Source organism: Poromitra crassiceps (genome assembly GCF_964638095.1).
Source record: "Poromitra crassiceps genome assembly, chromosome: 4".
Taxonomy (NCBI): domain Eukaryota; kingdom Metazoa; phylum Chordata; class Actinopteri; order Beryciformes; family Melamphaidae; genus Poromitra; species Poromitra crassiceps.
Window position 1 is genome coordinate 32730177 of NC_139626.1, and position 14590 is coordinate 32744766.

Below are 14590 nucleotides of genomic sequence, written 5' to 3' on the forward strand. Positions count from 1 at the left end.
CATTATTTATTGATTGATTTATTGATGTATGAAAACACTCAAATGGATCCAACTTGCCTCCTTCCCCCCAGGTTCTCCCCTGGCCTCTGGCCTTCTCCATTAGAAGCTGCTTTCCTGGCTGAATTCAGCTCTCATCAGCATTGCAATGAGACCACATTTTTGCAAACTTGACAGTGTCACTGGATAGATGACAGAAATTACAGAAAATGACCTAAGAAGAAGGAGAAAAAGACAGAATTGAATTAATTAATCCGTTTTCTTGTGTTTTCTTCTTGTGTTTTTTCCAGGCTGTTTGGAGTGAGGTACAGCGTTTTCTGCCTGTTGAAGCCCTTTGGAGCCATGAGGCCATTAAAGCAAGCAGGCAGCAGAGAGACCCACCCACCCAAAGGAAGAGAGATATATATACAGCACATAAAGTCAACATGGGAGAGGGGGTGGGGATGCAAACCAAAAAAAACTGCTCTTCCGCTCCGCAGAGAGCAACAACCTGACGGTGGCGCTGCCCGTGGAGGCGTGCGGCCACCAGTTCTGCTACCCACGCTCCTTCACCTCGCACTTTGTGCACCCCCACACGCTGCCGCCCAGCGTCATCACCAGCCACATGCGCTTCAACAGGTCCGAGCTGCAACGCCTCATGTTTACATCACCATCCTGCGAGAGCCCGGCTCCATGTTCGAGTCGCTGTTTACCTACTACAACAACCAATACTGTCAGAGCTTTAAGAGGGTCCCCAACGCCTCCTTGGAGGCCTTCTTAGCCAAGCCCTGGCGCTACTACCGGCCGGAGGAGAAGGACTCCATGTACGCACGCAACACATTGACCTTTGACCTGGGCGGGGACAAGGACCGGCCTTCGACAGACATGGCGTATGCGCAGTCCTTCGTGGCAGAGGTGGAGGGGGGGTTCTCCTTGGTGATGATCGCCGAGCACTTCGACGAGTCGCTGGTTCTCCATCAGCACCTCCTCTCCTGGGACCTGGACGATGTCCTGTACGTGAAGCACAACATGCGGACGCCCAGCTCCAAGCGGAGCCTGACTCTGGGCCTCCCCGGCAAGATCCGTGCCTGGAACTCCCTGGACACACGCCTCTACGACCACTTCAACGCCTCGCTTTGGCGCCAGCTGTCGGCACTGGGTGTGGCCCACGTGGCCAGTGGGGTGCGGCGCCTTCGGCGAGCCTAAGAGCGGCTGATGAGGGGCTGCTTCTTCTCCGTTCGGCTGCGCAGATCAAGAACAAGGATCTCCGCCCCTGGCAGCCTAGCACCAAGGTGCACATTATGGGCTACGACCTGCCGGCTAACATCAGCCATGGAATCTCCAGCCAGGCCCAGGAGCTCTGCCTCAAGCTCTTCATGCCTGAGGTCCAGTACACGCGGGTTCTCCTCCACTCCCAGTCGCTCCGGTACCAGCAGGGCCAGACAGGGCTATGGTCTGGGGTTGCCAACTCCTGGAAATGGAAATAAGGAACGGGGGGCGGTCAGTACTTTATATTAACAATCACATAACTGCAATTGCTTCAACTTCAACTATTTACCCATTATTATTAACACAAGCAAACAAACCTGAATTTGATCAGTTTTTGCATTTTTGTGCGCCGCCTATTCCTAGATTATCATTCAAGAATTTTATTTGGGCGTTGCAAAACAGAAGTTTCTCATTCTTAACTCATTCACCGCCAATGACGTCTTTGACGTGTTATCAGCAATGGCCTTCCCCGCCAAGGACGTGTTTGACGTGTTTTTGTTTTTATTGGTGCAGCGCCTGCAGCAAACACTTGCCCAGCCTGTGACACAGACACAGGTCCCTGCCTTCAAAGGGTAGCCGACAGCACGCGATCAAACACATACCGCAGCTGTTGTTTTGAAATTGAGCAAGAGGAAAAGCAGAGAACGGGTAACGCTTCCTTGTGCAGACAGGAGAAACGCCATTGAAACGCCCTCGGCGCGCTGCACGAGCTGGAGTCGCCTTCCTCTGTGCCAGCCAGGAGAAAACGGGAGAAAGTAATCAAGAGATGTGTTTGATCATCGGAGGAATGAGGAAATGATCGATCAGTTTGCGAGGGCGGTGAGGACGTGTTGAATAGCCGAGGGGAAAACGGGAACGATCAAATAGCAGAGTTGATATGACAGGGAGACATGGACGAGGACGGCTGTACCAGAACAAATCAAAAATAAACACAGGAACAGCTAGGCAGCAGCGGGCAGAAGGCACTCACAGCAGCCCGCTGTCCTTCTCAAGAGCTCTTCAGTTGGTTCATGAAATCGCTGGGCTGCGTGCCCTCCAGTGTTGCTCCTGGCCAATCCCAGCGCCACAGGGCGTGGTTATTGCTTATCCTATGTTGGGTTAGAAATCTAAAAGGGGGATCGTGTGTGTGTGTGTGTGTGTGTGTGTGTGTGTGTGTGTGTGTGTGTCTGTCTGTCTGTCTGTCTGTCTGTCTGTCGGTGTGTCTGTCTGTCTGTCTGTCTGTCTGTCTGTCTGTCTGCACACTCACACCGAGTAAACTGTATTGTTGAATGTAAAAAAAAAAGCACTTCATGTGTGTATATATATATATATATATATATATTTTTTTTGTCATTTGTGTCCTAACGAATAATATTTACATGTCTGATGTCAATACAGTTCAAAATAAAAGAATTGAGAGTGAGTTATGCCTGAGATTGTGCCCTTTTACAAAAATGCTTTTTTCTCCCTTTTCTCTTCCCAGACAGGCTTTTTTGGTGAACATGGGGTGTATAAAAAGGGTTATAAGTAGAGTACAGAACATGCTAAAAGCTAACTTTCTTTTTGGGGGTGAAAGTAGAGACTTAGATCTTCATTTAGAGGTATTGGACATCACTGTAGTCCTAGTACAGAATTTACTGTGGGTCTTGAAAGATGACCAAACATTATGGAAATACTTGGCCTGTGCCAAAAATGCCAGTCAGATATTGGCAGTGAATGAGTTAATAAAACATTTTTTTTTTTTTTTTTTTTACACTTTGATGTTTATTAGTACCCTCCTAGTCCATCTGATGGACTTTTCCTGCATTCGCGTATGGGCCGTTTCGACATTTTTTGAGTATATGGTCTTAAATTAAGGCTAGGTATTTTTTTGGGGGTATTTGACAAAAATCAATCATAGTTATCATTTTTATACGATCCTAAGACCTATTTTCAAAAATACTCCTCAATTTACTCCTGGTCCATCTGATGGACCCATTGACTTCCATTGAAACCACTCTATTGGTACTCCCAGCAAATTTTCACAAAATTAATTAATTTAATTTATTTCAGCGGGCATCCTGGACCAAATACCTTGAACTTTGACCTTAATATCTAACCTTGGAGTTGGTAGAAATTTTGGGGGAGTTACATGGTCTCAAAGTCCATTGCATAGTTGTCCCATTGATTTCAATGTTAATTTTGCACAAAAAGAACTTTTTTTTTTTTACTTCCAGCTAATTTTTCAAAAAATCATTATTTCCTTGATGTTACACATCTCACCTTGACTCAAGCGGTTAAAATTGTAGTTTCTAATGTGTTTGCCTATTTCCCCATATTCCCCCAGTTTTGGCATAGCAATCAATTCCATACAGTTTACATGAAATGTAAAAAAAACTGATTCCTATGCCAAAGATGGGAAAATATTATAAAACTGAATTTGACAGTCCACACTACTGATTTGAAGCCTTTAGACCAGGATAGATGCTGGACTAAAGCTCGTTTGTGTTTTTTGGGGAAAATGGCTGGTAGTCCAAAACATGCGCTTTTTGGATTTTTGGCTCAAAATATGAAAAAATACTATTTTTACAAAAAATCACAAAAAATACAAAAACCCACTGATGATGTCACAATGTCTGTGACATCATCAGTAATGTCATCAGTGACATATTATTGACAAAAAATCATCTCATGACATCACTGATGATGTCATAGGCTAGTGATGTCATAGCTATTGTGACATCATGCCTGCAAATCTTTGATACTAGGCATCTTGCAGTGGTGACTTTTGTAAAACACCCCAACTTGCCCATAATATCAGACCCAAAGCCAGTTTGTCTTTATGGAAATGGAGAAAAAAAATCACTTTTTTTTTTTTATGTACTTTTTTTTTTTTACTGTACTTACTGTACACTGGCATTTGAGGGGTTAAAATTCGAATAGGTATGAAATGTTGGTATGAGGTATTAGGGAAGAAGTTACCAATGAATTATAAACAGTCAAAAATTTAATAATTATAAATTAGTACAGATTTACCGTTAAGGTCCATCAGATGGACCAGGAGTAAATTGAGGATTCCGCGGCAGCATTAAGTTTCAATTTTTGCATAGATCAGGTTAAAACAGCTGTATTTTAAGAAAAAACAATAAAGAGTAGTGCAAACGGTATTTTGATATAGGCCAAGCGGTAATGCAACTTCGCATCCACTCATTCAATTTTCTTTTAACAGTGCAAACAGCAACATTACATTACATATTATTTTGAATAGAACAAACCTGGTATTATGAAAGTTTAAATCATTAGTGCAAAAACATTTCAGATTTCAGATGAAATATTCTGAACACAACAAAAACAAGTCGGGGTCCACCACCACACCCAGCCACCCTCCGCATCGGGCCCGGGCTCCACGTAGACCCTGTACATTGTGTCTGCCCGGCTCTCGAGGAGTGGCATCACTAGCTGGAGGCTGCCAAGCACAGCTAGTCCTGTACAATACGCACAGTGATGATCTGGCAAAGCCTGACACACATTGTTTTGGTTTACTACTGTGGGCTTAGCCGGGTCATTATCGGGAAAACTTGGACATTTTTAAAAACACACCTCTGTAAACCTGAATAAACAATAAATAAGCAATAAAACATTTTATAAGTTACTCCCCAGATATGTCTCATAACAAAAACAATAATAGTTTCTTCATTTTGTTTTTAAAGAGTTTTAAACAATTTCTTGTGTGAACAATCTTGAAAAAAAATTAAAATGACGTGTACATGATCAGATCTTACTATTTAACCCTTCTTCTGAAACCTGGTACCTCTTCCCATGTGCATGGAATTGGATTGAAGGACTTCTCCGTGCACTTTGCAAAGTCATCCTGTGGTCCACTGGCAGGCCGGTTCTGGCCCCCAGGCCGTATGTTTGGCATCCATGTTATAGACAGATAATAGTTGTGGGTTGGTCCTGTATTTAACAGGGAAAAAGGGGGGAAACCGCGAGAGTGTAACTGTTGTTGCTGTTGTTGTTACTTTGTATGAAAATGACAATAAAAATCATTCAGTCACAAAAACACATTGGTTTCCATAGTGAATCTGTTTGACCACATACTAGGCTATATCTTTAATATAGCTGCTTTACTTTATAGAGGTAAACTATAGTTTAACACAATCAGTGTTACTGTTTCTTTCATGGTAATTGCCCTGAATGTTAAGCCTGTGCTTAAGTGACATATTGACAGAAAAGTAAGAAATTCAAAATAGATCAAACAATAATCTAAGAGTGACTTGAGGTAGCCTAGCAAAGAAGTTCCTTCCTTTAACTTGTTTACAAACTGTATGGCAACTATCAATAAGCGGTCATGAAAGAATGAATAGGAAATGGGGAGCTTTAGTATGGCATCCATATATTCATTAATGATCATTAAATGTTCTGTAATAAAAGAGGCTCTGACAGTAGAATTTGTCTTGTCTTTGTGTCGTTTAATGCGTGTGTGAGGTAGCTCTGTGTTGTGTCTCCTGAATAATCTCCTGGAGCTGGTCAGGTTGTGCTAACAGCCTGCCTTATTATTCCACATCTGTATTTATGACAAAGGACATATCCTAAGGGAGAATGGTCATCTCTGGTGGACAAACAGCACATGCTCATCGTAAATCCATACTTTTACATTTTTGAAAATCTATACGACACTTGATGTCCAATTGAAAATATAGTATTTGGCTGGGTAACTCGACACTATCCATTTACAATCCACAAGTTCCCCATGAGTTTTAGGGAGAAAGTGAAAAGCGAGCACACTCCAAAAAATGATGCATCTTCGGTGCAGGGCACATAATAATAATATCAAGTCACAACAGAAAAGCGAGCACACAAAAAAAGTCCTTTAAAAGGACTTTTTGTGTGTGCTGGCTTTTCTGTTGGCCCATGAGTTTTAGCACACATCTGCTTCCCCCGCACCTCTCTGATACAAGCCTGTCAAGTAGTCAGCAGCCTATAATGACAAGAATTACGGTGACATGAATTAATGTCCCCCACCCATTGAATTACAGTCCTTTGGTTAATACCGGTCTGGTTTATGTCGTCAGAAATACAAATAAAAATAACTCACGAGTTCTTCTAATCTTAAAAGGTTGAAGCCTCCTCCAGAATGTGACACTGAACTGCGCAAAAGGAAAAAAAGCAGCCCCCTTTAAAAAAAAAAAAAAGAAAGCTTGTTGAAGATGCATCCAATCGTTTTGGAGCTCTGTGATTTTGATCAGGAGTTATGTAGTTCAAATGTTGCATAACATTAATTCTGAACACATTAGGTTTTAGGCTGAAAACAAGACGTAAACTAGTATGTGTTATGATAAATGATATCAGGGACTGTTCATGGGAACAGCATAACACATCAGAAGTGAGTGATAAAGTCAAATAGCAAAATGCAGACCACGATGATTCAATAAATAAAAAATATATATATATATCTTCTGTTTAATATTCCCATCACATTCTCCCTCATGAGACAACAGCAACTGAAGACATGTTTGACTTGCTTTATTGAATGATTCCATCACTGACATTACTTTTTTTTACAGACACATATGCTAGTGCCAACCTCTTTAAGCCCATCACAAAAGTGCATTATCAATGCATATTGAGGAACTAGGTGCAACATAATAATTTGTTGTACTGTTTATTGTGATTCTGGGGCAGTCTAAGATTGACATATGGCATTTCTGTGTTCTGTGCATATACCAGAGAATTCAACTCTTTGTCTTAACAGAAATGGGAACCCACAAGTGAAAATAAATATAGACAGAAAACATACAGAACAATATAAAAGACTTCTGAGGCAGGCCAAGAGATGCCAACAGATAGATTTAACCTATCTGCCTCCCTGGAATAAACCAAATACACCAGAATTAAGATCTATTAGACACAATAATCAATGTGTGACAATTTGTCTTCTTTACTTGGATATAGTACAATATGCACTAGAAAGTGCAAACCTCTTCTTGACACAACAGCAAAGCATACATGTTTATTTGCCAGTTGTATTGGAGTTTAAACTAAAGGAGAACACTGGGTGTATGCTATGCTGCTAGTAGCAGAACACTGGGTGTATGCTATGCTGCTAGTAGCAGAACCCTGGGTGTATGCTATGCTACTAATAGCAGAACACTGGGTGTATGCTATGCTGCTAGTAGCAGAACACTGGGTGTATGCTATGCTGCTAGTAGCAGAATACTGGGTGTATGCTATGCTGCTAGTAGCAGAACACTGGGTGTATGCTATGCTGCTAGTAGCAGGACGTGACTTGGTTCAACTCTGTGGAAGCCAGGTCAAACTAAGCTGAAGTGAGACGGCTGCGGTTTATTTCCTTCTGCTGCCACTGCCGGACAGAATCATCACCAGCCTCATGAAGATGTTCAGTGTGTCCATGTAAATCCCCATACACCTATGAGATAAGATTAAATACAGTATAAGATTCATATCTTATAACATAACATTAGAAAATCGTTCTTAAACTTCCCAGTGCACTGAAATGTTTTCTCGAGTGACTTACGCATTGATGGGGTCATATTTCTGAACGGCATAGAGCGGGTGGGTCTCTGCTCTCTTGATGACCTTCTGTGTATCGTAGAGGAGGAACAGGCTGAACAGGACCAGGCCTCCATAGACGGCCACAGAGTACAGGCCGGCTCCGAACGCTGAGCTGGGCGGCAGGAACATGGACCCTGGGGAAGACACGAACAGTCACTATCCATGATGGTAATGTATAGACGTCACCTAATCAATTAGCAGTGTTGCTTGAATTTATTGATCAGCTACCTCATCTCTTCTATGGAGAATACAGCAAGGTTTGGCTACTTGGCTTGCTAATAAATGTTGGCAATTTGACTGTTAAGAATAAATAAATCAGATAAATGGAATAGGCTCCAGGAGGACACTCTAAAATTGGAGCAATTGGTCTGTCTAGAGTCGTTGAGAGCAGTGGTTCTCAACTTGTATAGGCTCACGACCCACATTTTTCCTAGTCATTAAGTGGCGACCCAAATTGCAGATGACTCAAAGCCTATATGTTATTTAAACAGGTTCAAACCCGTGATGCTCGCAGCAAGCAGGCCATGTTTGGTACCAATGGATGCCGTAAGCCTTCTAGTTTCAGAGGATACCAGTATCTTCACTCTGGCTTTGAAAGTGAGCTCACTACAGCCTCTGAAAGACAGCAATGGTGGCCGCAGTCTCAAAGAGTAGAATTACTGCAGCATTTGTTAACGCGGTTCGCGGTCTTAAAGGGATACGCACACAAATGAGGGATATACACGCAAATGCTGCATCAGGTATCAATGGGTTAAAAGGGCCCCACGACCCACCTTTGGGTCTCGAACCACCAGTTAAGAACCACTGGTTTAGAGTGCTCCTTGCACGGAGTGTGCTCGTGTTTTACTTGATGTGTTTTTATCATCTGTTTTTATTGTCCGTCTTTATCTTGCGGTCTGTAATTGTGTAACTTTCTTTAATAAATGTTTTACTGTAACAGGGCGCTCTTGCAAATGAGAGCTCGCTGCCCTGTATAAACAAAGGCAAAAAGAAAAAAAGAAACATAGCTTGCAGTCAAGGCAAACAATTTATCTAAAAGCCCCAATCTGGAACAAAGTTATGTCCTGAACATTTTCAGAATTAGAGCCATTGCAATACTTGTGTGGTAGCCATTTTTCTGTCCAACACTGCCAGCAGTCAGATGAGCTTTTCTGTACACTTGAAATGACCATAAGAAGACTGGGAGGGAAATGTCTACACCTAGGCTTGGATGGACAAGGAAAATATTGACCATCCTCTTGTGTAATGGTCAATTTGATGATTTGTAAAGAAATTGTGATTTTAAAACTGTAATTTTAGGATTATAGGATTTCTTTACACAGTATCATTAAATTCGCCATGACATGACTTATTTGGCCTGGACTATACTAAATATTAAATACACACCTAGAAGTACTGCTTGTACAACAATGTGATTAATAAAATGGCATATGTGTTATAATCATAAAATATGGCCAAGCAAACTAATTCACAAAGTTCTCCCGCATGACTCATTTGCATGCAAGAGCAATGCTGGGTGAAAAATAACAGCTAAGGTGTGACAATGTATAGTTCGACTACTTTTTTTTTTAATTTATTTCGTTACTGCATTACGTTACTGCGTTACGTTTATTAATTCGTTACTGCATTTGAAACGGCATTATACCAACCAAGTGAGGAGGCGAAGACCACTCCAAAGCCGACAGCCAAGGGTCCGCCCATGCTGAGGAACTTCTCACTGGGGGCGCACATGGCCACAGTGGACAGACCTCCCACAATGCCTGCTGTGTACCAGGCTGCCCGCATCATCAGAGGACCTCCCAGGAGAGTGAGGGGGGCTATAACAGCACCCATCACACCTTAGTCATAAAAACAAACAAAGGCCAATGAATTCACAAACCAAACATATTTCATCAGTTAAGATCACTTTTGTTCTTTACCAGTGAAATAGATCAGAGCAATGTCAGATCTTTCCAAAATTATCAAATACAAGTGCAGCTGATATTTTCTGAGCCTATACATCACTGCCCTCTAGTGTTAACTTGAAGCAAGGACAGAGAAGAGATGGGTTTGAATCATTGACTGGTTTGAATAAAGGACATTGTCGGAAGTACCTGCATGTAGCATCCAGGCGAGGTGTTTAGGCATTGGGCTCTGGTCATATGAAATGGAACGGACCAGCATACCAGCACCAATCATGGCAGCAAACGTTGCTCCAATTGCCTGAGTAAGAACATGACAGTCATATTGAATATCCAAGAACGACTTTGAAAATGTCCGACTGAGCCACTGTTTGCAGGTACAAAACATATTGCGTTAGCCATCAAATTGATTTGAAAATAAAAGTAATGGTCGACTTCAAAAATACTAAATCAGACCATGATAGGTGTAATAAAGGTATATAGGAGTTATAAGGCTTACTATCCAGGATCCTCTCATCATCAGACCCATTAGTGCTGGGGTCCGGCTCACGGCTACAGCCGACAAGGCTGTCAGTCCAATGCTGCCTGCAAAGTACATGTAGGTGGAGTGGATCCGGTCCTTCACATACTGAGGCCAGATCCTGCACAGAGTAGAGAGGGAAGGTGAAGCCTTTAGAACAGGCTTTTTCAACCTTTTTTGTGCCACTGTTGACATTGAGAAAATGTTTAGAAAAGCACGCTAAAATGTCCAGCAATGAACGTGTCAGCCAACAGGCCTTCTTCAACGTTGACGCTCTTTTTCTCTTTTATTGTTTGAAATCAACAAGGTCATTATTAGGCTAATAATTTTGCTGCCACCACCCACAGGGAAATTAAGAGTAGCACAACCATAGCACTCAAAGAGAGCTGTATGACTATGAAATCAATTATTTTGTTTGGCGCAACTTATGGACCAATTAAGTGAAATTGGACAATTTCCAATCACAGTGGTTTTAGGATACAAACACTTTCGACTGATCTGAGCTTCAAAGCAGAGGCAAGTACAAAAAGCTGTTACTCACATTGCTTTATCAATGGCACCGATTTCATTGGACATGCCGAGTCCATAGTAGCAGAGGGCACCAAGGCCAACTGCTGCACCGCCAGCCAGGACCATTCTCCCCATGCTGTCAACTATGGACAGAACAACAACCATTTATTCACAGGCCATTGCAGATGCACTTTACAAATAAGTTCATAATTACACTATAGAATAAAACAAATTACTTGTGTGTGTGAAGGATAGACACTGTGGTGGTCACAACTCACAAGTTAAATGTTTGATGTATGATTGAAAAGAAACTGTAGCATTTGAGTGCAATTACAGAACAGTTATCTAGTTTGGTCTCAAACCAGGCTTCAAACTGAGCTTATAATACACTGACAAGATTTTAACCTGTGAGGACAAGTGCAAGATGCATGGTATATATCGAACCGATAAATGATCGACCAATAATGGGAAATGTATCTTTATAGCTATATATAGCTGATATTTATATCGGCTATAATATCTATACAGCCAAACTATGTTTGTGATTTTTTTAATTGACTTTACTATAAAAATAAATAAAAAATAAACATTTGAAGAGTCACAAGTGTTCTTTGTTTTGTGTCAACAATAGTGAGTCAGTTAAGAGTTGGTTAGGTCAAAGCTATGGAACATGACATCATCCATCTTTGCCTTTCTCACTCTCAGCTGTGCATAAACTGCAGGTTATTATCAACTTCTTTTTAAAATACAAAAATGTGAAATTATGGGTTATCGTATCGGCCATGAGAAGCAGGTAATTATCAGTTATCGGTATCGGCTGAAAAAAATCCATATTGTGCATCTCTTTTTGATAATTAATGGTATTCACTTCTAATAGCAGTATCTGTTGCTGGCTCAAACGCTGCCTCCTTCAGCTGGTCTCTGGATGCCTTCGCACGACGGAAGCCAAATCTGGCCTTGGTGGAATAACCCTGGTGAAAGAAAGAGGAACAAACATCACATCAAGTGCACATTTGCACTGCTGATTAGGCTCTGAATTATTACATGGCTATAAGTCCAAGCCCAGCCTATCATCAGAAATAAAAACAATCATCGGCGTGAGCTAAGCAAAATGCTGCATATAACAAATAATATTGATAATTTTAACCAAGCTTGTGTGTATTAGGGGTGTCAAAATCAATTGTATAATCGATGCATCGCGATGCGGATGTGTGAATCGAATCGATTCGTTGACAGATTTTAAAGCACTTTCTAAGTAAAAAAGGGACTTGATATGTATCTGACTGCTTGTATTAATTGATGAAAAAGTTGCCATGTGCAGTAATAATACAGAAAATTGAGGATTTGATACTTGGAGCTGCAATACTTTGAGCTGTATCGAGATGCATCGTGGAATCGAATCGTTGACAGATGAATCGTAATCGAATCGAATCGTGAGGCCAGTAAAGATTCACAGCCCTATAGTGTGTATGAGATGCAGCCACTGAAAATTATCCAGTCAATCTGCCTATGTATTTGTAAGGTGTGGACATGCCATTGAATGAATATATTGATCTTAGAAAGCTGCAGCAGCAGCGGAATTCAGCTGACAGGAAGTAGCTCCCTTGCACGACGCACATTAACATGATGCATGACGAAGTCATGACCTGCCCTAATCTGCCTCTGATTGGCTAGACTCATTGCTTTCGCCAGTTGGATTGGTCAGGTTATTGCTAGTCTTTCAGTAGTAGTAGTGAGTGACCACGTGAGAAGTAGATTCACAACACACGATATGCACACAGACAGGCGTCAACACCTTTTTGTGTAGTTTTAACCGACAAATCGTACCAGCATACTTTGATGCCAAAATACGTGCATGCATGCTATGAAACATGTGTGCAGGTTGACAGGTCTGCCATTCCTGGGTTTGTGTATTTGAAAGAAGAACAATTAAACCGTCAAGTATATGCGCTAATGTTTGCCACTTTTCTTTGCATATGTCACGCCTATATTCAGAGTGAAGCACAGCACTGATCTAGGATCAGTTTTTACTTATGGATTAATGAACTTGATAATTAACCTTTTATAGTTTTGTGTTTCATTTTCCAATCTGATCTGTTACTACTAGTTACTTAGCTCCTGCTCATTGCCTCCTGTGCAGTTTAAGAGCGAAGCATCTTATCTGGCAACATGTAAGGGCATTTTTCTCTGACCTGTGGTTGCAGTAAGGTTACCTGGTGAGGCTTGAGCAGCGGGGGACAGACCTTCATGGTGGACGTCCTCAGGGCCGGACTGGCCTGTGCCAACATGGGACGGAGCCCAGCGACTGGGAGCCTGCTCAGGCATGCTAGCCTCGCCACCAACATGGCCAAAGTGTTCTGGTAACGATATCCGCCTGTTCATACATCAATACGGTGGGTCAACTAACGTTAACTGATAGACAGTAACAATGTCTCGAACATCACACAGTTGTTACGGTAAAAGTTAAGGGCTAACGTTAGTTAGCCAACAATACATTTAGCGTTAATATTAGCTTTTGACAGTGGCAGGTTAGTGGTGGTATACTGGGATAGCAACGTTAGCTATCTAACGCTATAACGTTAACGCTACGTAGCTACCTCCAGCTACATCGTCATCTGAAAGTTTTATTTCAGCCAAAATCAATTGGTCTAAATGTATTCTAGGCGTCTATGTATTACAAATATCCACAAATATGTAAGTTACATACCGAGAGAGCAAGGTTTTGTCGTTCACCTTTCTGGAATGAAGTGCGCAAGTTACTGACGCAATTGTTTTGCAACCTTCCTGAAAATTCTCATTCAGTGCGTCATCATTGAGCGACAGATGACGGGACCATGGGACTTGAAGTTCAAGTTGGCCTGCACTTTGCTGTACATATCATCAGGATTGGGAAGTAAGTAACTGATTACATAATGTTTTGTGGTGCAGGAGTCTACACCTTTCATGCCCTGCTGAGAAATCTGATCTACAAGTTTATCTGTCGTCTTAATGTGTCTCAGAACTTGATTATCATGCTGCTGTCTCAACCTGGTCTGAGTGCTATTAAGTACCAGTCCAGCATTTGGGCACATTGGTACAACTCTTTAATGTAATGTATTGGGGTCTGTATATGTTATGATTTTATGTATTGTCTGTTTTTATACTGGACTTTGTGTCTGTTAATAAAGTGATGATGATAATGCAGTTACTGTAATCAGGATACATAAAAGGTAACTGTAATCCCTTAGTTACAGAAAAAAGATGTAATCAAGAATACAGTTAGCCTACATTTAGTAAAAATGTAGGTTACTTAGCAGGATAACAATTTAAAATACATTTATTGTATATTCTATTTATTGTATATTGTGTATTTATCCAGCACTCTAAATATTGACTCTACTTAAATGACATCACAATTGCTCAAGTGACATCACTGATGACATCACAATTGCTCAAGTGACATCACAGATGACATCACAATTGCTCAAGTAACATCTACAATATTATGTTTGATATTGTAGCATTGCGTGTGGCAAACTTGTAGGAAGAAGGGAGACTGGAACGATTCTTCTCTTTAACTCAAAGCGAGCGGCTTTATTCCCTGCCGCAGCTCACATACTAACCTGGAGTTGGAGGGGCCCCGGAAAATAACAGCAGCTGGCTGCCTGGGTTATGCTACAGACCGTTCACTACGGTAGCTAACTCCCAGCTAATGGTTAGCATTGCGTGTCTCTATCCCTCCCAGAACAACGACAGCAGCACGTGTGTAACACCATAACTCTTCCCCCTACTTCCCGTCCCCATTCCTACACGGCCGATACCCGTACGGACAGCACCTCCCTCCAACTAGAAACCAAGGAACACATGAACGTCCATAACACACCCATTCCCCAATCCCCCA

The 14590-nt window shown here is 41.7% G+C and overlaps 1 protein-coding gene and 1 pseudogene across 4 annotated transcripts; one reads left to right on the plus strand and one right to left on the minus strand.

Moving 5' to 3' along the window:
• Positions 1-454: 454 nt before the first annotated feature.
• LOC310775751 (galactose-3-O-sulfotransferase 3 pseudogene) lies at positions 455-1463 on the plus strand (annotated as a pseudogene). Its single transcript has one exon. The product of its transcript is annotated as a galactose-3-O-sulfotransferase 3 pseudogene (transcript).
• Positions 1464-6713: 5250 nt separating this feature from the next.
• ghitm (growth hormone inducible transmembrane protein) lies at positions 6714-13471 on the minus strand. Of its 3 annotated transcripts, none has more exons than XM_083636190.1 (9): positions 13418-13471; positions 12954-13084; positions 11579-11681; positions 10742-10853; positions 10180-10321; positions 9873-9981; positions 9429-9617; positions 7742-7913; positions 6714-7633 (listed from the first exon to the last, which is right to left on the minus strand). In XM_083636190.1, exons 2-9 carry the CDS (start codon positions 13053-13055, stop codon positions 7549-7551), a joined length of 1014 nt encoding a protein of 337 aa, XP_083492316.1. In that variant the 5' UTR covers positions 13056-13084; positions 13418-13471; the 3' UTR covers positions 6714-7548. The 3 variants fall into 3 exon arrangements, with proteins under 3 accessions (XP_083492316.1, XP_083492315.1, XP_083492314.1); XM_083636189.1 differs by having other exon boundaries at positions 12924-13084; XM_083636188.1 differs by having other exon boundaries at positions 12903-13084.
• Between the last annotated feature and the right edge of the window lie 1119 nt (positions 13472-14590).